Raw genomic sequence first — 20,260 nt, 5'->3', positions numbered from 1 at the left:
ATTATATTTTTTGCACAAATTCCAATGGATCATTTGTGCTACTGAATTGTGCCGCAATTTATAATCAGTCTGCGTGATTTTTTACAGCAGCTGAGTATGTGATCCACAGTTTCATCAGCTTCTTTGCAAAGTCTGCATTTGGCATCATCAGAGGATTTTTCGATTTTGGCCTTAATGGCATTTGTGCGGATAGCTTGTTCTTGCGCAGCCAGGATTAGTGACTCTGTTTCTTTCTTTAATGTACCTGTTGTTAACCATAACCAAGTTTGTTCACTGTCCACTTTATCTTTTATTTTGTCCAGAAATTGGCCATGCACTGCTTTATTCTGCCAACTCTCCATTCTTGATTTTATCACATCTTTTCTGTATTCTTGTTTCGTCTGTTGGGCCTTCAGTAGATTTTTGCTCTTTACTTCGATTAATAGATGTTCTTGAGTGTCTTTTAAATAATCAGCCAGTGCATGTTTTTCTTCTTCAACTGTTTGCTTCACTTGTAATAATCCTCTGCCACCTGATTTTCGGGGCAGATATAGTCTATCAGTATCACCACGTGGATGTAAACTGTAGTGCATTGTCATTAGTTTTCTGGTTTTTCGGTCCAAAAGGTCCAAATCAGTTTGTGTCCAGTTAACTATGCCAGCTGTGTATCTTATAACTGGTATTGCCCAGGTATTTATGGCCTTGATTGTATTTCCACCATTCAATTTAGATTTCAAAATTTTCCTAACTCTGTTGGTGTACTCTCGCCTGACAATAGTTTTTACTTCTCCATGCTTGATGTTATCCAACTGCAGAATGCCTAAGTATTTGTAGGCTTCATTTTCGTTGCATTTAATTAGTTGGCCATTGGGCATTTCAATTCCCTCACATGCAGTGATTTTTGCCCCTTTTTATGGATACAGTGGCGCATTTTTCCATGCCAAACTGCATTGAAATACTCAGACTGTGTTTGTCAGTGATTGGATTTCTATTTCTGATTTTCCATAGAGTTTCAAATCATCCATATATAGTAAATGAGAAATTTTATCAGCTTCTTCATTGAATTTTATCAGCTTCTTCAGCATTGAACCTTCCGAGGTTCATAAAATCAGGACCTAGATGAGTGATCGCTAACCGTTTCCAGACCGAGTCCCCAAAGCACACAAGAATGCGCCTGTGTGAGCCTGAATACGCAAAATGCAACGTGTGTGTGGCACCTGCGCAAGCACCCCACCCCCTGTGCATGTATGCACACATTGCCCCTGTGCATGTGCGTGCACCCCCTGCACGCAGCCCACCTCCGTGCATGCGCGGCAGAGACCCAACAACCAGCTGGCTGGTGGGAGGCACGCATGTGTGTATGGTGGAGTTGAACAAGGGCAACGGCTCGCAGGCCTACAGAAGGGGCGCTGCATGCCACCTGTGGCATGCGTGCCATAGGTTCGCCATCATGGATTGTTGGGGGCAATATGCTGACTCTGTAAACTGCTTAGAGAGGGCTATAAAGCACTATGAAGCGGTATATAAGTCTAAGTGCTATTGCTATAAACTTAGATATATTGCTTCACTGTAATAACTTGCCTATTGATCCGGGACAGATGGAATAACTGTTGCCACCCATATTGGTCAGTTCTTATGCATGGAATTTGGGAGAGAGATCTCACCCACATCATATAGCGTGTCACTGAAATGTAGGTTCACATTTCCACATTTCAGGTAAATAGAATTTAAAGTCAAATTATCTGGTTCATCGATTAAGCGCGCCCGACAAAAGCGCGCCCGACTAAACCCCGGTGACAAAACGGTGAGTTCTGAACCGCGCCAACGAATGAGTGCTGAATCGCGCCAACAACAGCGCACCGACAGAAGGGCGCTGTAAACCTAACCCTAACCCTAACGCTAACGCTAACCCTAACGCTAACCGTAACCCTAACCCTAACCCTAACCCTAAACCTAATCCTAAATCTAACCCTAAACCTAACCCTAACCGTAACCGTAACCCTAACCCTAACCCTAACCCTAACCTTAACCCTAAACCTAAACCTAACTCTTAACCTTAACTTAAATTGCCCTTCTGCCGACACGCTGTTGTAAACCGGCCTCCTGTCGACGCGCTGTTGTCGACGCGCTGTTGTCGGCGCGTTGATGACGTCGCGGTTTTAGCGTCGCGGTTTTGTTGGCACGCTTTTGTCGGGTCATGAAATTATCCGAGTGCTCATAACGGTCGAACTGACTTTCCAAAAGAATATCTCACCTGTTTTGCATCACTGGCTACAACGTATTTCTGCATAAAGTGTGCGTAAGTCAGTTACTACCTGGAGAACTTGCTGATGCGGGAGCTCCTGCTTGGTTATTACAAAATGAGCAATGCCAGGGGAGCCATAGAAGAAACTTGGGTAGCATCTGAAGCTATTATCCAGAGGGGATGAAAGTAAGTAATTTGCAAAAGAGTCTTAGCAGTGTTTCAGCAAAGCCCATTTGCCCTTGGATCCATATGGAGGGATTTTAATTGTGGCCTCGGAAAGCAAGAGCGTTTTAAAGAAAATAATGGGAAATGATTTGCACAATAAAATTGGCAAGCCATTCGCAGCGAGCACCTTGAGTGAGAAACTTTCCAGAGAAGCTTGTTTGAGCATCTAATCTATGAAAGATAAATGTCATAAAGTTAGATTTGTGGATTTCGTGGAAATTGGGAAATATATATCATAAACCTATAATTGGAGGCACCCAGATTGCACCCGAGGACCAACAGAATTTCAGATTGTCAGCGTTATATTTTGAAGGACAGTAGAAAAGGAACATTGTTTTGCCTGCCAATAGACTAAAATTGATGTTTCCCCAATAAGAGCATGTTAAAAATTGGAGTGGTAAACAAGACAATGAAATAATTCATTTAAAACCATCAAAGGAGGGAGTCAGAACTGGATGTTTGTTTCTGCTAGCCGAATAGAATGCATTAACCGAGCAAGCACTCTGCCATTAAGTAATTTGTTATTTTTATTAGAGCCTCAGTAAAGAAACATGTCTTCTTCCTACTTCCTTCACAGAAAATTTAAAAGCTCAGACTCACTAGTTTATATATATATTAATGAGGTTCTGAGGAAGAGAATAGAAATGTAATTCCAAAACAAACAACTCTCTTTTGGATAATAAAAATCTGAACTGGTAAATGGAAATTGTCTTGCTTCAAAACCTCTTTTCTACCAGTGGTTTTTTTAAAACAAAACAGTAAGCACAACAAATAGATTTATAAAATCAGATCTCCCTTTAAAGTACAGAGCTTTCATAATTAATAACCTCAAACACTGTCCACTTATTTCAGTAAATAATTTTTATGCAGCCGACCTTTCTCTTTCCCACTGCTACATTATTAATGAAAACTAAAGCAATCAATCAGTTATTGTTTGAGCAAATCTGTCAGGGACTAAGGCTTCCCATTATTATGTTTTCTCATTTAATAATTCTAGCAAACAAGGTAATGTGCTAAGAGGGAAACTTATCATAAAAATTTCTGATGCTTTAGATATACAGTATGTATATATTTAAGGTAAATATTTGTTGAGGAAACTGGTAAAAATAAAATTAAGTAGCGATACCGTCCTAGCAAACCTTCTAATATGAAAAGCTGAACTTCTATTGATTTGAATATGTGAATGGCCCCACCCAGAGGAAATAAAAGAGGAGCAAAAGGGAAGGTGTGTTTGCAGGAGACAATTTAAGAGCCGAGGTGGCGCAGTGGTTAGAGTACAGTACTGCAGGCCACTTCAGCTGACTGTTATCTGCAGTTCAGCGGTTCTAATCTCACCGGCTCAAGGTTGACTCAGCCTTCCATCCTTCCGAGGTGGGTAAAATGAGGACCCGGATTGTTGTTGGGGGCGATATGCTGACTCTGTAAACCGCTTAGAGAGGGCTGAAAGCCCTATGAAGCGGTATATAAGTCTAACTGCTATTGCTCTCTCTCTCTCTCTCTCTCTCTCTCTCGCTCTCTCTCCTCCCTCCCTCCCTCCCTCCCTCCATCCATCCATCCATCCATCCATCCATCCATCCATCTATCTATCTATCTATCTATCTATTCTATCTATATCTATCTATATCTATCTCTCCCTCCCTCCATCTCTCTATATCTCTCCCTCTCTCTATATCTATCTATCTATCTATCTATCTATCTATCTATCTATCTATCTATCTATCTATCTATCTATCTATCTATCTATCTATCTATCTATTTGGGTGAAATGAGGACCCAGACTGTGGGGGTGATATGCTGACTCTGTAAACCGCTTAGAGAGGGCTGAAAGCCCTATGAAGCGGTATATAAGTCTAACTGCTATTGCTCTCTCTCTCTCTCTCTCTCTCTCCCTCCCTCCCTCCCTCCATCCATCCATCCATCCATCCATCCATCCATCCATCCATCCATCCATCCATCTATCTATCTATCTATCTATCTATTCTATCTATATCTATCTATATCTATCTCTCCCTCCCTCCATCTCTCTATATCTCTCCCTCTCTCTATATCTATCTATCTATCTATCTATCTATCTATCTATCTATCTATCTATCTATCTATCTATCTATCTATCTATCTATCTATCTATCTATCTATCTATCTATCTATTTGGGTGAAATGAGGACCCAGACTGTGGGGGCGATATGCTGACTCTGTAAACCGCTTAGAGAGGGCTGAAAGCCCTACGAAGCGGTATATAAGTCTAACTGCTATTGCTAATTAGTTCATTCCTGCATTCTTGCCAAGTATTGCAACGTCTGAAAGATATCAGCCTGGCCACTCTCCAAGCCTGATAAAGGTTGGTAATTGTGAACTATCTTGATAGACTGTGGACCGGGACTTTGTCGGAGAGGAATTCACTGTAAATTAAATAAAAGGGATTTTTATTGGGATGAGGACTTGGCTTCGTGCTACTGGGGAATCCTAGCTCAGAACAGAGAAATAGGCGTAGGTAGTAGCAGCTGAAATATTAAAAGACTCAGCTTATTTTCTCTCCCTCTGCTAAAAAACATCATTAAAAGCGCGTGTGGAAGCAACTTTAAAAGTCTCATCTGACACATTCATTGTTTTTAAAATCCATACTCTCTTGGGATACGTAGTGCTTATTTCACCAGTAGCGTGTCCCCCCCCCTCCCCTTGTTCATTTTTCATATTCAAAAGTCATCATTCTAGATTGTCCATGTTGCCTTACTCCACTGCACAGGGCATTTGCACCAGTTAGAAAATGTGCTGCCGAGCGTGAGAAAAATGTGCTGACTGTTATTTTCTATGTATGTAAATCCAGAGAGATGTTTTAAGATGAAAGAATGGATTATGGTACGCTCTTAACATTTCAGCTGAGCGTAGCCTGGTGCCCAAACTTCATCAATATTCGGTGGAATGCGCCTATCTGTTAGAGCCGCTCGACCCATCTCCTCTCCCCACACTTCTGACTCTCAGCATTGATTGGCACTCACAAAAAAAAAATTATGCATTCGGGAAGTTGCCATGATACCGTTTGAAATGCTTGATTGGAAACGAATGCAATTTACAAGATCTGCCAAGACAGCAAAAATAAAACCCCAGCCCTGTATTTTATGACTTCATATAAAACAGTGACAGATTGGCATGTTACATTTCATAAGCTTTAAGCTTTAAAGGCTTACAATATTGTGCCAGGTAGAGTTCTATTATTTACATGAACCTGTGGCTGGATTTCCAGCGAGTCAAAACTTAAGAAGAGTGTTAGGTTTGGATAATAAAATATGGAATGGATTCCAGCGATAGAAAAAACTGCTTTGGAGATTTTTTTTTAGGAACCAGATTTTACCTTTAACTGAAGCTGGACTTTCCTGCATTAGAATACAATTATAGAATGCCATATGAACTATACACATTTCAGTCAACACTTCGTTCATTTGAGATTTGGAGAGTATGGCTTCTCTTGAGGAAACGTTTTCGCTTGAAGCTTGACAGCCCAATCAATTTCATGCCTCTTTACTTAAAAGTCAATCCCTCTGCATTTCATAGGGTTTACTTCTGGATGTCTGTGCGTAGAATTGCAAAGGAACAGAACAGTGTCCTACTTAACCTTATTGCACTCATTAACCAGCACAGGAGAACTGTGGTTTGACTATACAAAATACCCAAAACTAAATTGACAATGTCAGGATAAGAAAAAATACACACAGACAAAAATAAATAAATAGCTGAGAGCCGAGGTGGCGCAGTGGTTAGGGTGCAGTACTGCAGGCCACTTCAGCTGACTGTTATCTGCAGTTCGGCTGTTCAAATCTCACCGGCTCAAGGTTGACTCATCCTTCCATCCTTCCGAGGTGGGTGAAATGAGGACCCAGACTGTGGGGGCGATATGCTGACTCTGTAAACCGCTTAGAGAGGGCTGAAAGCCCTATGAAGCGGTATATGTCTAACTGCTATTGCTATTGCTATTGCTATTGCTATTGCTATTGCTATTGCTATTGCTATTGCTATTGCTATTGCTATTGCTATCTATCTATCTATCTATCTATCTATCTATCTATCTATCTATCATCTATCTATCTCTGTCTGTCTGTCTGTCTGTCTGTCTGTCTGTCTGTCTGTCTGTCTATCTATCTATCTATCTATCTATCTATCTATCTATCTATCTATCTATCTATCTATCTATCTATCTATCTATCTATCTATCATCTATCCATCCATATCTCTTATCTATCTATCTATCTATCTATCTATCTATCTATCTATCTATCTATCTATCTATCTATCTATCTATCTATCTATCTATCTATCTATCTATCAGTGGTTAGGGTGCAATATTGCAGGCCACTTCAGCTGACTGTTATCTGCAGTTCAGCGGTTCAAATCTCACCGACTCAAGGTTGACTCAGCCTTCCATTCTTCCGAGGTGGGTAAAATGAGGACCCGGATTGTTGTTGGGGGTGATATGCTGACTCTGTAAACCGCTTAGAGAGGGCTGAAAGCCCTATGAAGCGGTATATAAGTCTAACTGCTATTGCTATTGCTATTGTATTTTAAAACAAATTAAAAGAGCACAGATTACAACCCAGATCTATGATATTAATCGTAGATCTAGATATAGACAATCCAAATCATACTTTAGAGCATAAGGAATTGCTAGAGGTTTATTGTTTGGAGACACACAGCCAGTGGCTGGTTGGAAAACAAGAAAGGTTTTGAATATTTTTCTATGGTAGCAAATACGTTTAAAAAAAATTCGTCTGCTGGAAATATTGACCAAACCTTTCTATCGATATTGCAATAATTTAGTCATTTAGATAGCTGGTTTACATCTATTATGCACAATAAAAGTATAATGGTACCCAGTTATAGGTTTCTGAGTAATTTGATTAAATAAGGTTATTTGTATTCTGCTTTCCTATTCCCTTCTTTGTATTGTAAATAGCGAATAACAAAAATAAAGATTGGGATAAGAAGATATGCCCTTGTTCTTCGTAATATTAAGTGATTCACTGCATAGAGAGGACAATTACTTATTTCTGGCAAAAAGGTTCATCTAATAGCTGTAAGTCATAACCATCAATTAAATCTATGGCAGTGAGCTAGATTTTAACTTTCACAGCGGCTCCTGTCGGCAGGCATTCCTTAATTTCAATGGAAACAGAGGTGTCTATGGGCTATGACACTTGCATCAAAATAACAAATGATATCACACTGCACGCACAAGAGAGGTGAAGGCTGTATCACGATGACATGATGTGACTTTTGTTGTTGCCCCCTTCAACAAAACCTTTCCCCGACACCTCTAAATGGTAGCTATTTCCAGCTTTGTGTGTGCACATCGGATTAGAGGCTAAATATAAGCCCTCATATAAAGTACGGCATAAATAATCAAAATTTACTTCAGCAGTAAATATATAACCTTGTGCATTTTAGGGTAGATTAAAAGAAGCATGCGGTGCGTTCTGAGAGTCAACAAATATGATATAAAGGACTGTTCTCATATTTCTGTTTTTTTGTAAGGACTGTCTTCTGATCATTGATCCCATGGCATTTTAAGACGTGGGATATCTTGTGCTCTATGAATAGTATCTGAAATATAGGTTTTTAAAGTACAGTCTTTGAGTTAGGTCTAACATACCCATCCTGCATATCATATTCCAATTGAAACCTATCATTACTGTATTTTTGAGATATTCTATTGAGTATATACCATTTTGGGAATATAGCAGTAGCAATAGCAATAGCAGTTAGACTTATATACCGCTTCCTAGGGCTTTCAGCCCTCTCTAAGCGGTTTACAGAGTCAGCATATCGCCCCCAACAACAATCCGGGTCCTCATTTGACCCACCTCGGAAGGATGGAAGGCTGAGTCAACCCTGAGCCGGTGAGATTTGAACAGCCGAACTGCAGAGCTGCAGTCAATAGCAATAGCAATAGCAGTTAGACTTATTATTCCGCTTCATAGGGCTTTCAGCCCTCTCTAAGCGGTTTACAGAGTCAGCGTATCGCCCCCAACAACAATCCGGGTCCTCATTTCACCCACCTCGGAAGGATGGAAGGCTGAGTCAACCCTGAGCCGGTGAGACTTGAACAGCCGAACTGCAGATAGCAGTCAGCTGAAGTAGCCTGCAGTGCTGCACTCTAACCACTGCGCCACCTCGGCTCTATAAACTATGAATAGTAAATAAGGGGAATACTTGTGAATATTAAAGTCACGGTGCTTAATCTGCTTAATTTATAAAAGATCTGATTAGGGTTGAATATTTGAATCTAATTTCCTTCCACCCACCACCAGGAATTAAGTGACAAAGTAAAAGCTAAAACTTGTGTGATGAACATATTGTGAAATACTGCAGGAGGGTTTACTTTCAATTTACAGGTTTCCCCCCCCCCCCCCACATCTCCGGTTAATGCAAGCATTTAATGCCTTACCCACCTGAATTTTTGCAAAGCAGTTAAGACCTGGTTGTTCAGGCAGGCCTGGGGCTGTTGAATTATCCAGCCCCATTCGAGGTTACAACTGTTGTTGAATTTTAAATTGTTGTTTTTTATTTTGTTTTTTTGTATCCCCTCCCTTTTTATTGTTAGTTGCCCTGAGTCTCTCGGGAATAGGGCGGCATACAAACTTAATAAAATGAAATGAAATGAAATGAATGAACCATTCATGCATGGATCTGTTTGCTTGTGACGGAGACTTGCTGAGGTTCAGTGGGGTCCTTGGTAAAACAGTCATAGCAATTTCAGCCTTAGTCTGAAACCTTATTGAGCCAAGGTGGCGCAGTGGTTAAATGCAGCACTGCAGGCTACTGCTAGATCAGCAGGTCAGCGGTTCAAATCTCACCGGCTCAGGGTTGACTCAGCCTTCCATCCTTCCGAGGTGGGTAAAATGAGGACCCAGATTGTTGGGGGCAATATGCTGACTCTCTGTAAACTGCTTAGAGAGGCCTGAAAGGCCTATGAAGCGGTATATAAGTCTACTGCTAGTCACAATAGGCCCATGCAGTTGAAAATGCAGTAGAGCTGTAAGTCCTATTCAAGGTGTTTCATATAACACTACAATACATAACAAGGATGTTTACCTTTCACAATTTTTTTTACTTGATTGCTGAAAATGAAAGCAGCTGTTAAATTGCAAAGCAGAAGGTCCTTTAAAGTGGCTGATTTATGTTGAGAATTGACATCTTTCTTCATATCTCATCATTTTGAAATATCATTTTGAATGGTATCCTTTTGTATAAATCTCATTTTGATGCTTCTAAGAACTGGGGGGGGGAAAAAGGGAACCAAGGAAGCATGGAATGAGACGGGAGATTTAGCTCATTTGGTAGCATTGGAGGATGAAGTTCTCCACTTGTTAGATTTTATCTTGTCTTCATTTTGCGTGCATTTTGGTGGTCCTAATTTACTGGCATGTCTTCTTTGGTTACATGTCACACCAGCCAGTGAGCAAAGTGTAACTGTGTGTTTTATTTCTTTGATGGGGTCTGCTTAACTCCCAGAGGGATTAAATCCCAAAGAAGGGATTTTAGCAATAGCAGTTAGACTTATATACCGCTTCATAGGCCTTTCAGCCCTCTCTAAGTGGTTTACAGAGTCAGCATATCACCCCCACAGTCTGGGTCCTCATTTCACCCACCTCGGTAGTGGGTAGAGTGCAGCACTGCAGGCCACTTCAGCTGACTGCTAGTTCTGCAGTTCGGCAGTTCAAATCTCACCGACTCAGCCTTCCGTCCTTCCGAGGTGGGTGAAATGAGGACCCGGATTGTTGGGGGCAATAACAGTTCAGCGGTTCAGTCAGCTGAAGTGGCCTGCAGTACTGCCACCCTAACCACTGCGCCACCTCGGCTCCTATTTAACAACTGCTTCACTCAACAACAGAAATTTGGGGGCTCCATTGTGGCCGTCAGTTGTATTAGCGGCACAATTCAGCTTTGCACCTCCAATGGTGGTGGTGGTGGGGGGGAAAGCCTTCTAAAAACAAGACGAAGAAAAAAAATTCAACATTCAACCCATTGCCCCAAAGGTGTATTGATCCACTTCAAGTTAGAGATAAAATACAGTACATCAAGCCCTTTAAACTTCTGTTTCGCAAGAAAGAATGACAGGCAGGGAATAAGAAGAGCTCATCTGTCTCTGGAAACAGAGCCCGATTCCCACAGAAACCGTCTGATTTTGTTCTTCCTTTTTCCCCCCCTAAACTTGTGATTGACAGGGGGAAGCAGAATGGACATGATGTAGACTTTCTGATTACCGTTCCAGGATCAAGGCAGGAAGAGGAATTGTTACACACCGTGATTGATATCTGGAAGAAACAGGTAGGAAAAACTGTCCCAGTGTTGACTAATTTTTGCTTGATGTACACTGTATATGTGAAGACAATATATTTGCTGGCTAAATACTTTATCTGCGCCAATCAACACCATGGAAGTTGTTTTTCAGTCTCACTTATTGGCTTCTGTTAATTTGTGAGTAGCTCTAGATAGGGGGGGGAAAAAGGTGCTAATTACTTTCTTTTCATCTATTCCCAGGCCACAGACTCTTAATTGTCCTTTTGTTTGCAAGAATGACCGGGGGGGGGGGGATTCTCCTTTGAGATTGACACATATTTATTCCTACCTGAAGTTAATTTTTCTGAACAAACTCCAGTTGTATATAACACTATGCCCTGATTCTGTTTTCCACGATTTAATGATTTCATGGATGGGTATGACCCAAAAATGTGAAGTGAGATATTCTTGAATTGAGTCTTGCCCCATTTTAATGGCCTGGCTTCACGGGGTTGTTAAGTGAATCACTGCAGTTGTTACATTAGTAACACAGTTGTTGAGTGAATTTGGCTTCCCTGTTGACTTGGATTGTCAGAAGGTCGCAAAAGGAGGTCACGTGACCCCAGGTCACTGCAACCATCGTAAATACGAGCCAGTTGCAAAACATTGGAATTTTGATCAGGTGACCATGGGGATGCTGCAAAAGTGGTAAGTATGGAAAATATTAAGTTAAATGCAGCACTGCAGGCTACTTCAGCTGACTGCAGTTCTGCAGTTCGGCGGTTCAAATCTCACCGGCTCAGGGTTGACTCAGCCTTCCATCCTTCCGAGGTGGGTGAAATGAGGACCCAGACTGACTCTGTAAACCGCTTAGAGAGGGCTGAAAGCCCTATGAAGCGGTATATAAGTCTAACTGCTATTGCTATAATTTTTTCACTACTGCACATGTGTGCATAGCACGCATCAAGCATGCATGTGCCCGAAGCACACATGTGCTCGAAGCACGTCCCTGAGCGAACTGGCAGTAACAGAAGCTGGAACTCACCCCTGACTCATGCACATACTCACATCTGTGCACAATATGTTTATCTGTGCATGCATGGTAGGTAGAAGAAGAGTTACTCATAATATACTATTGGTTGAGTCTACGAAAGACTCGAGCAGCAGTAGTTCCTGAGAGAGAGGTAATAAATATAGAAATGAAAATTGCTATCGAAGTATATTTTCATTTACTGACCCATCGAATGAGGCTGCAGGATGTCTTGAATGTAAGTTGACCTGAACAGTTCCTGATCAGTGGCTAGTTGGCATCTTAGGTGAAGTCTCCCAGCCTTTGATTCTTTCACGGAAGAGAAAAATTCATTTATTTATAGGTCATTTCCGTCCTACATTTCATCCAGGTAGTGAACTTGATTCTTGCTTCCTGATTTATATCACGGCAAGCCTGTGAGATAGATGAGGCTGTGAAATGTATGATTGGCCCAAGTCAACTCAGTGAGCTTCAGGATAATAAGGGGATTTGAGCCCTAATACAGAGCTGTAACTCGGAGGAAAAAATAAATAAAGGTTGATGATAATCTGGTGCTTGTCAGCAAAAATATATTGCTCTTAGCGGTGGCCTGATATCATGGCATGGCTGCCTTTCTATTAGTGATAAGTACTAAGTCAGCAGCGGTGGTATTCAGCCAGTTCTGACAGGTTCTGGAGAACCGCTAGCAGAAATTTTGAGTAGTTTGGAGAACCAGCAAAGAGGCTGGCCTCGCCCCCACTGCCTCCCAGCTGGTCTTCTTTTGTTGTCCTGAACAGAAGAACGGAGCTGGAAAGCAGGTTAGTGGGGTGGGGAGGGAATGGGGATTTTGCAGTAACCTTCCCCCAGGAGTGGGGAGGGAATGGGGATTTTGCAATTTCCTACCTAGGTAGGGTAATGAAACATCTGCAAGAAAACAAGCAAGCTCAGAGAGCACCAAGGACCCCCCTCAAGTGCTGTTATCTTCCCACCAAAGTGGTTTCTGTTAATCTATTTTCATCTGCAAGCTTTTGAAGTGTCCTTTTGAAGTGCTAAATGGGCAGGAGTTGGGGCAAGGAATGGGAGCTTAACCAATATTTAACAAATAATCCAAAAATTGTAATAAAATTAGATGTAAGTTGCTTAACAATTAAAATCTAAGACTGTCCTTTAATTAACAAGACCAGAATCTCGGTCAAATAAACAAACAGATAAGGACTTTGGCAGCAAGTCCGAGAAACCTTGGCAGCAATGCAAACAAACTCTGGCAGCAATCCAGCCTGCCAAGTTTGTTTCTCTTTAGTCCCAAACGTTGACTTCTGCAAGAAGGGCGTGGCACAAGCAGTCTCTTTTAAAGTTTGGAGTGGAGCCTAATGACCATCAGCTGAGTGTAATTGCCTCCTGTAGTTACGTAGTTGTTCTTGATGCCGAGTAGCCCTTCGACAGCGTGCATCCCGGAACAACTCACAGTTGGTTTCTGGATCACTCTCTCTTGTCTCCTCCCCACTGATCCAAGGCTCAGGCGCCACCTGGTGGCCAACCAGTCTCTCTGCGCCCTGCTAGGTTGTCGGAACCCTGTCGAGGGTCCTCTACATCCTCCAGGGCCGACTCATAGTGCCCCTCGCTGTCGGAGTCTGGTGGCAGCTCCAACGGCTCCTGCTGGGTCACAACAGAGATCCATGGTGATAAAAATCAAATCTGCAAAGGAAGCCCAGCTCAGATGTTGTTCCTGGAACTTTTGACTGGTATACGTAATTGGCAATATTGTGAACAGGGTAACTATTGGTATACATAAAACTTTTATTTCCAAATTCCTGACTCCTACTTTTAAGAAGTCTTCAGTTTCTGGAGGATAACTATATAAGTTTCTTCAGTATTGTCATTTTTCAGGCATCTTCTGTTCTTCCTTTTTGCAATACGTCATGCCTCAGCTGGGGATCTTGGTATTTTTTTTAGTCCTGCCTCTCTTAAATGGCTTATAAGACTCTACTTGATTGAAAAAAAACCCCACTTTTGTTGATGATCCTGTATGCCTTATCAATAGTCAAGGATGTGTCTGTATGTATCATGTCACCTAACCAGAAGGAAATTCAGATTGATAATTCTCCCTTCTCAAATACTTCCTTTTCTCAGTTTCCCGTTAGAGTCACTTTTTCCAATGTAGAGTATTTGGAGTACTGAAAGTTTCAACTTCCTTCAGAGACTTGGCTTCTCCATTTAAGGCTTACCACATCTGAGAAAAAGCCAGCTACTTGTCTCAAGAGATGAAGCTGGCATTTCAGCTCTCTGGTCTCCAACTTTATCCTCACACTCCTTAATTTGAATCTGTCTACAGTGGATTCACTACTGGTGCTAAATCAACTCGCAAATCAGCCTTGTACTCCTTTAAAACGTGGCTCGGAATTGTCATTATTCAGATCACTACAATTTATTTTTTTTGTATCTCAGCATCTTAGCTATCTTGGTGGTTTTTAACAAATTTCCCAACTGTTTTTTTTTTCTTGCTGAGCATGCAAGTTCCTGAGAGACAGAGAGGGCACTTAAGTAAGTCTCCCAAATTTTATTATGTCCTGAAGGTATCTTTCATTACCTAATATCACAGATCGATTTTTTATTCTGAATCAGACTTTTTGGAACAGCTTGAGTCTTGGTGCCCTCCTTGCTTCTTATTGCCAGTTTGGCCAAGTAGTTAAGGCACCCATTTGTCAATTTGTCAATCTTTAATAGATTTGTATGCCGCCCAATCCCGAAGGACTCCGGGCGGCCCACATAAAAGCAGTTTAAAAATATTAAAAAAGATTAAAACACAAGACAAAACGACTTAAAAACAGAAGCACAACATTGCACTCAGTTGTAATGGACCTGAAGCTTAGTCAAGATCAACAGCCCCAGGCCTGCCGGAACAGCCAGGTCTTAACAGTGTGGCACGACAAAACCGCGCTCGACTAAGCCGCGCCCGATTAAACCGCGTCGCTGACGTCATCAACAGGGCGACAACAGCGAGCGCGGAGAAAGAAGGGCGCTTTAAATAGGGCTTTGAAAGCAAGCCGATTCAACTTAAGTTAAGGGTTAGCTTTAGGGTTAGCTTTAGGGTTAGCTTTAGGGGTAGGTTAAGGGTGAGGGTTAGGTTTAGGGTTAGCTTTAGGGTTAGCTTTAGGGGTAGGTTAAGGGTGAGGGTTAGGTTTAGGGTTAGGATTAGGGTTAGGTTTAGGGTTAGGTTTAGGGTTAGCTTTAGGGTTAGGTTAAGGGTTAGGTTAAGGGTTAGGGTTAGGGTTAGGTTTAGGGTTAGGGTTAGGGTTAGGTTTAGGGTTAGGTTTAGGGTTAGGTTAAGGGTTAGGGTTAGGGTTAGGTTTAGGGGGGTTAGGTTTAGGTTTAGGGGTTAATTTTAGGTTTAGCGTTTACAGCGTGCTTCTGTCTCCGCGCTGTTGTCGCGCTGTTGATGACGTCAGCTACGCGGTTTCGTCAAGCGCGGTTTAGTCGAACGCGGTTTTGTGGTGGAACCCTTAACAGACTTATGGAAGGCCAAGAGAGTGGGGAGGGTCCGGATCTCAGGGGGTAGATCGTTCCAAAGGGCCGGGGCAGCTACAGAGAAGGCTCTCCCCGAGAGACGGCACTGTGTAGCCGACGGTACTCGGAGAAGGCCCGCCCTGTGCGATCTTATTGGGCACTGAGAGGTATATTGCAGGAGGTGGTCACGGAGATATCCAGGCTAGAAACGAAGCAGCTGTAGGTTCTAATGGACAGATGAGTGATCTTGGGCCAGTCAATTTCTCTCAAACCAGCTCACCTCACAGGGTGGGGAAAATAAGAGGTGGAATTCAGCCAGTTCTCTCTGGTTCTGGCGAACCGGTAGCTGCGGGAGGTTCTGCCCACCCGCCATGATGTAATGTGTAATCTTCTGTTCATGCGCAGAAGGCGGTATTGCATGGGCAGAAGGTGGCACACGCACACACATTTGTGAACTGGTAGGGAAGGTAAGTGAATCCCGCCACTGGGTGGAAGGTGTGTTGCATATGTTTGCCACCTTGAGTTATTTGTAAAAATAATATTGGCAGGGTATAAGGAAACAAATAAACACACCTGACTTCCTAGTGAGCATTACGGACATAATTTGTTTTCTTTTCAATCCTCTTCCAGGGAAATGTTTTACATTTTTCAATATTAAAAAAAAAAAAATGAACCATGCTGAAAAGTAATACTTAAGTCTTAGAGAACCGGTTTTTTTTTATTTCCAACCTCAGCAAAAGAATCATTGTAATAAAATAGAAATGACAGATAGCTACAACTACTCAAAATAAAGGAAAAGGCTAGTTGGAAAATGTAAGGGAACACTTTGGTAGAGGTGTATGAATGGAATAAATACCTGTGCCATGTGCCAGGATGTTGGTGTTTTACAGAGGTGGTATTCAGCTGTTTCCAGTTCTGGAGAACCGGTAGCAGAAATTTTGAGTAGTTCGGAGAACCGGTAAATACCACCTCTGACTGGCCTCACTCCATCTATTCTCTGGCTCTGAGTCCCAGCTGATCGGGAGGGAATGGGGATTTTGCAGTATCCTTCCCTTGGAGTGGGGAGGGAATGGAGATTTTGCAGTTTCCTTCCCCTGGAGTGGGGAGGGAATGAAGATTTTGCAGTTTCCTTCCTCTGGAGTGGGGAGGGAATGGAGATTTTGCAGTTTCTTTCCCCTGGAGTGGGGAGGGAATGAAGATTTTACAGTAACCTTCCCCTGGAGTGGGGAGGGAATGGAGATTTTGCAGTTTCCTTCCCCTGGAGTGGGGAGGGAATGGAGATTTTGCAGTTTCCTTCCCCTGGAGTGGGGAGGGAATGAAGATTTTACAGTAACCTTCCCCTGGAGTGGGGAGGGAATGGAGATTTTGCTATATCCTTCCCCTGGAGTGAGGAGGGAATGGAGATTTTGCAGTATCCTTCCCCTGGAGTGGGGAGGGAATGGAGATTTTACAGTATCCTTCCCCTGGAGTGGGGAGGGAATGGAGATTTTACAGTATCCTTCCCCTGAAGTGGGGAGGGAATGGAGATTTTGCAGTATCCTTCCCCTGGAGTGGGGAGGGAATGGAGATTTTGCAGTATGCTTCAATGGAGATTTTGCAGTATCCTTCCCCAGGAGTGGGGAGGGAATGGAGATTTTGCAGTATCCTTCCCCTGGAGTGGGGAGGGAATGGAGATTTTGCAGTTTCCTTCCCCTGGAGTGGGGAGGGAATGGAGATTTTGCAGTTTCCTTCCCCTGGAGTGGGGAGGGAATGAAGATTTTACAGTAACCTTCCCCTGGAGTGGGGAGGGAATGGAGATTTTGCAGTTTCCTTCCTCTCGAGTGGGGAGGGAATGGAGATTTTGCAGTTTCCTTCCCCTGGAGTGGGGAGGGAAAGAAGATTTTGCAGTATCGTTCCCCTGGAGTGGGGAGGGAATGGAGATTTTGCAGTTTCCTTCCCCTGGAGTGGGGAGGGAAAGAAGATTTTACAGTAACCTTCCCCTGGAGTGGGGAGGGAATGGGGATTTTGCAGTTTCCTTCCCCTGGAGTGGGGAGGGAATGGAGATTTTGCAGTTTCCTTCCCCTGGAGTGGGGAGGGAATGGAGATTTTGCAGTTTCCTTCCCCTGGAGTGGGGAGGGAATGGGGATTTTGCAGCATCGTTCCCCTGGAGTGGGGAGGGAATGGAGATTTTGCAGTTTCCTTCCCCTGGAGTGGGGAGGGAAAGAAGATTTTACAGTAACCTTCCCCTGGAGTGGGGAGGGAATGGAGATTTTGCAGTTTCCTTCCTCTGGAGTGGGGAGGGAAAGAAGATTTTGCAGTATCGTTCCCCTGGAGTGGGGAGGGAATGGAGATTTTGCAGTTTCCTTCCCCTGGAGTGGGGAGGGAAAGAAGATTTTGCAGTATCGTTCCCCTGGAGTGGGGAGGGAATGGGGATTTTGCAGTATCCTTCCCCTGGAGTGGAGTGGGAATGGAGTTTTTACAGTATCCTTCCCCTGGAGTGGGGAGGGAATGGAGATTTTGCAATATCCTTCCCATGCCACACCCACCAAGCCACTCCATGCCCACCAAGCCATGCCACGCCCACCAAAATCTCCATTCCCTCCCCACTCCAGGGGAAGGAAACTGCAAAATCTCCATTCCCACCCCTCTCTGGGGCCAGTCAGATGAGGGTATTTACTGGTTCTCCGAACTACTCAAAGTTTCTGCTACCGGTTTTCCAGAACTGGTCAGAACCTGCTGAATGCCACCTCTGAGTTAAAGGTGATATAAAAACATCAATTAAAATAAGAGTAAATCAAGGACTGCAACGAAGGCCTCGGAGTGAGATTGTTGTGAAAAACATATCCATTCAAAATCCATCTTGCAGTGATTCTACAGTGGAGCTGCAGTTTGATCAGTCCTCAAAGGATGAACTGTATATCTCCTAAAGAACTAGGATATATACCAATTATATTGGAAGTGCATGCAAAAGAACATTATAAGCTTCAAGGCCCATTTTCAGCATTCCCTAAGAGATAAATACACAGAGATTGTTACATTTAATGTGACACAAGTGCACTACTTTCTCTACAATTCAAGTTTTTCTTCTTCCCATTGCATTGCCCACAAGTCTGTTGAGAAAAAGGCTGAGTTTGCCTTCTGAAAAACATGATCGACTAACAGCCCATTATATGTTACCAGGAGAATAGCTCATTATGTTTTCAAAGACAACAGAACAATAACAGAATAACAGAGTTGGAAGGGACTTGGGAGGTCTTCTAGTCCAGTGTTTCTCAACCTTGGCAACTTGAAGATGTCCGGACTTCAACTCCCAGAATTCCCCAGCCAGCGAATGCTGGCTGGGGAATTCTGGGAGTTGAAGTCCGGACATCTTCAAGTTACCAAGGTTGAGAAACACTGTTTTGGTCCAATGATGGCTAACCTTTTTCTAAAAGTGTGCCAAAATTGTGTGCAGATGCACCATTGTGCATGCATGCATGCCCACCCACCCCCCTGTGCATGTGCACACAACCCCCCTGTGCATGCATGACCCCCCCATGCATATGTGTGCTCCCCCCTGCATGGGGGGAGTTTTCATCCTCCCCAGGCTCTGGAGGCTTTCCTGAAGCCTGGGGAGCGCGAAAACTAGTGGTGGGTTTCAAATTTTTTTAGAGCCTCTTCTGTAGGTGTGGCCTGCTTTGTGGGAGTGGCCTCCTGGCCATGTGACCGGGTGGGAGTGGCTTACCTGCCACGTGACTGAGTGGGAGTGGCTTGGAAGTCATGTGACTGGGTGGGCGTGGCTTGTAAACTTGTAGAATGTGGTGAAACTCACTTAACAACGCTTTTGCTTAGCAATCAAAATATTGGCTCAAAAAATCTGGCATTTGAAGCACGCAAGTCTTAAAGCTGTCAAGTTACAAGACCCTCGCACCCCTAACCCTTTAGGAAAAAAACCCCAGGGGTGTTCAAAGTTGACAGCTTTAAGACTTGTGGACTTCAACTCCCAGAATTCCTCCTCCAGTCACCTTGGCTCAGGAACTCTGGCATTTGAAGCACGCAAGTCTTCAAGCTGTCAAATTACCAGACCCTCGTACCCCTAACCCTTTAGAAAAAAAAACCCAGGGATGTTCAAAGTTGACAGCTTTAAGACTTGTGGACTTCAACTCCCAGAATTCCTCCTCCAGTCACCTTGGCTCAGGAACTCTGGCATTTGAAGCACGCAAGTCTTCAAGCTGTCAAATTACCAGACCCTTGCACCCCTAACCCTTTAGAAAAAAAAACCCAGGGGTGTTCAAAGTTGACAGCTTTAAGACTTGTGGACTTCAACTCCCAGAATTCCTCTCTCTCTCTCTTAATCTTGATGATGTGCGGACGGGCAGGGGGAGGGAGCTGGAACCGGTTCTAAACGGCACTGTAGATTTGTGGAGCCTCTTCTATAGAAGAGGTGAGAACTGGCAGGAACCCACCCCTGGTGAAAACGGCCGCCCACGGCCCTCCGTTTCCCCCCTCCCCAGTTTCCTGAACTTCTGGTTTGCCCATTGAGCCGTTTTTGGCACTCCCCAGGCTTCAGGAAAGCCTCCAGGGCCTGGGGAGGAGAAAAACGACCCAATGGTCCAACCAGAACTTCGGGAAAGAACTTCAAGTTGGCCTGTTGGGCCTGTTTTTCACTGTCCCTAGGCTCTGGAGGCTTTCTTGAAGCCTGGGGTGGGCATAAACGGTCTTCTCTGGCCCTCCATAAGGCCGAAAATCAGCGGAGAGGTGCCATGACGGCAAACATGGCTCCACCTGTCATTTGTGGCACGTGTGTGCCATATGTTCGCCATCACAGTTCTAGTCCGACCCCCTGTTCAAGCAGGAAACTCTACATCCCTTCAGACAAATCTTTGCCCAATCTCTTATTAAAGATGGTTAAAATTTTTTCCATGGATAAATACGATCCAAAGGTGGAAATCCAGAATGTGCGATATCAAAACCAGATGGTAGACCATCCAAAACGGGGCATGAAAAAAAATATATATAAGATGATACTCTTTTCACATTGGGTTGTGATCTTCACAATTCCCATCGTG

At 43.4% G+C, this 20,260-nt stretch overlaps 1 protein-coding gene across 1 annotated transcript in view; it reads left to right on the top strand.

Moving 5' to 3' along the window:
- DNTT (DNA nucleotidylexotransferase) overlaps positions 1-20,260 on the top strand; it is a 147,525-nt gene that overhangs the window by 87,976 nt on the left and 39,289 nt on the right. Inside the window, exon 9 of the mRNA XM_087702116.1 lies at positions 10,666-10,768. Within this exon, the coding sequence (XP_087558242.1) occupies positions 10,666-10,768 (103 nt within the window). The remainder of the gene's footprint in view (positions 1-10,665; positions 10,769-20,260) is intronic.

Source organism: Thamnophis sirtalis, unplaced genomic scaffold (assembly GCF_051295495.1).
Source record: "Thamnophis sirtalis isolate CommonGarterSnake01/CBP01778 unplaced genomic scaffold, rThaSir2_p1.2 scaffold_15, whole genome shotgun sequence".
Classification (NCBI taxonomy): domain Eukaryota; kingdom Metazoa; phylum Chordata; class Lepidosauria; order Squamata; family Natricidae; genus Thamnophis; species Thamnophis sirtalis.
Note: the sequence above shows the minus strand (reverse complement) of the source record. Positions and strands in the feature narration are given on the sequence as shown.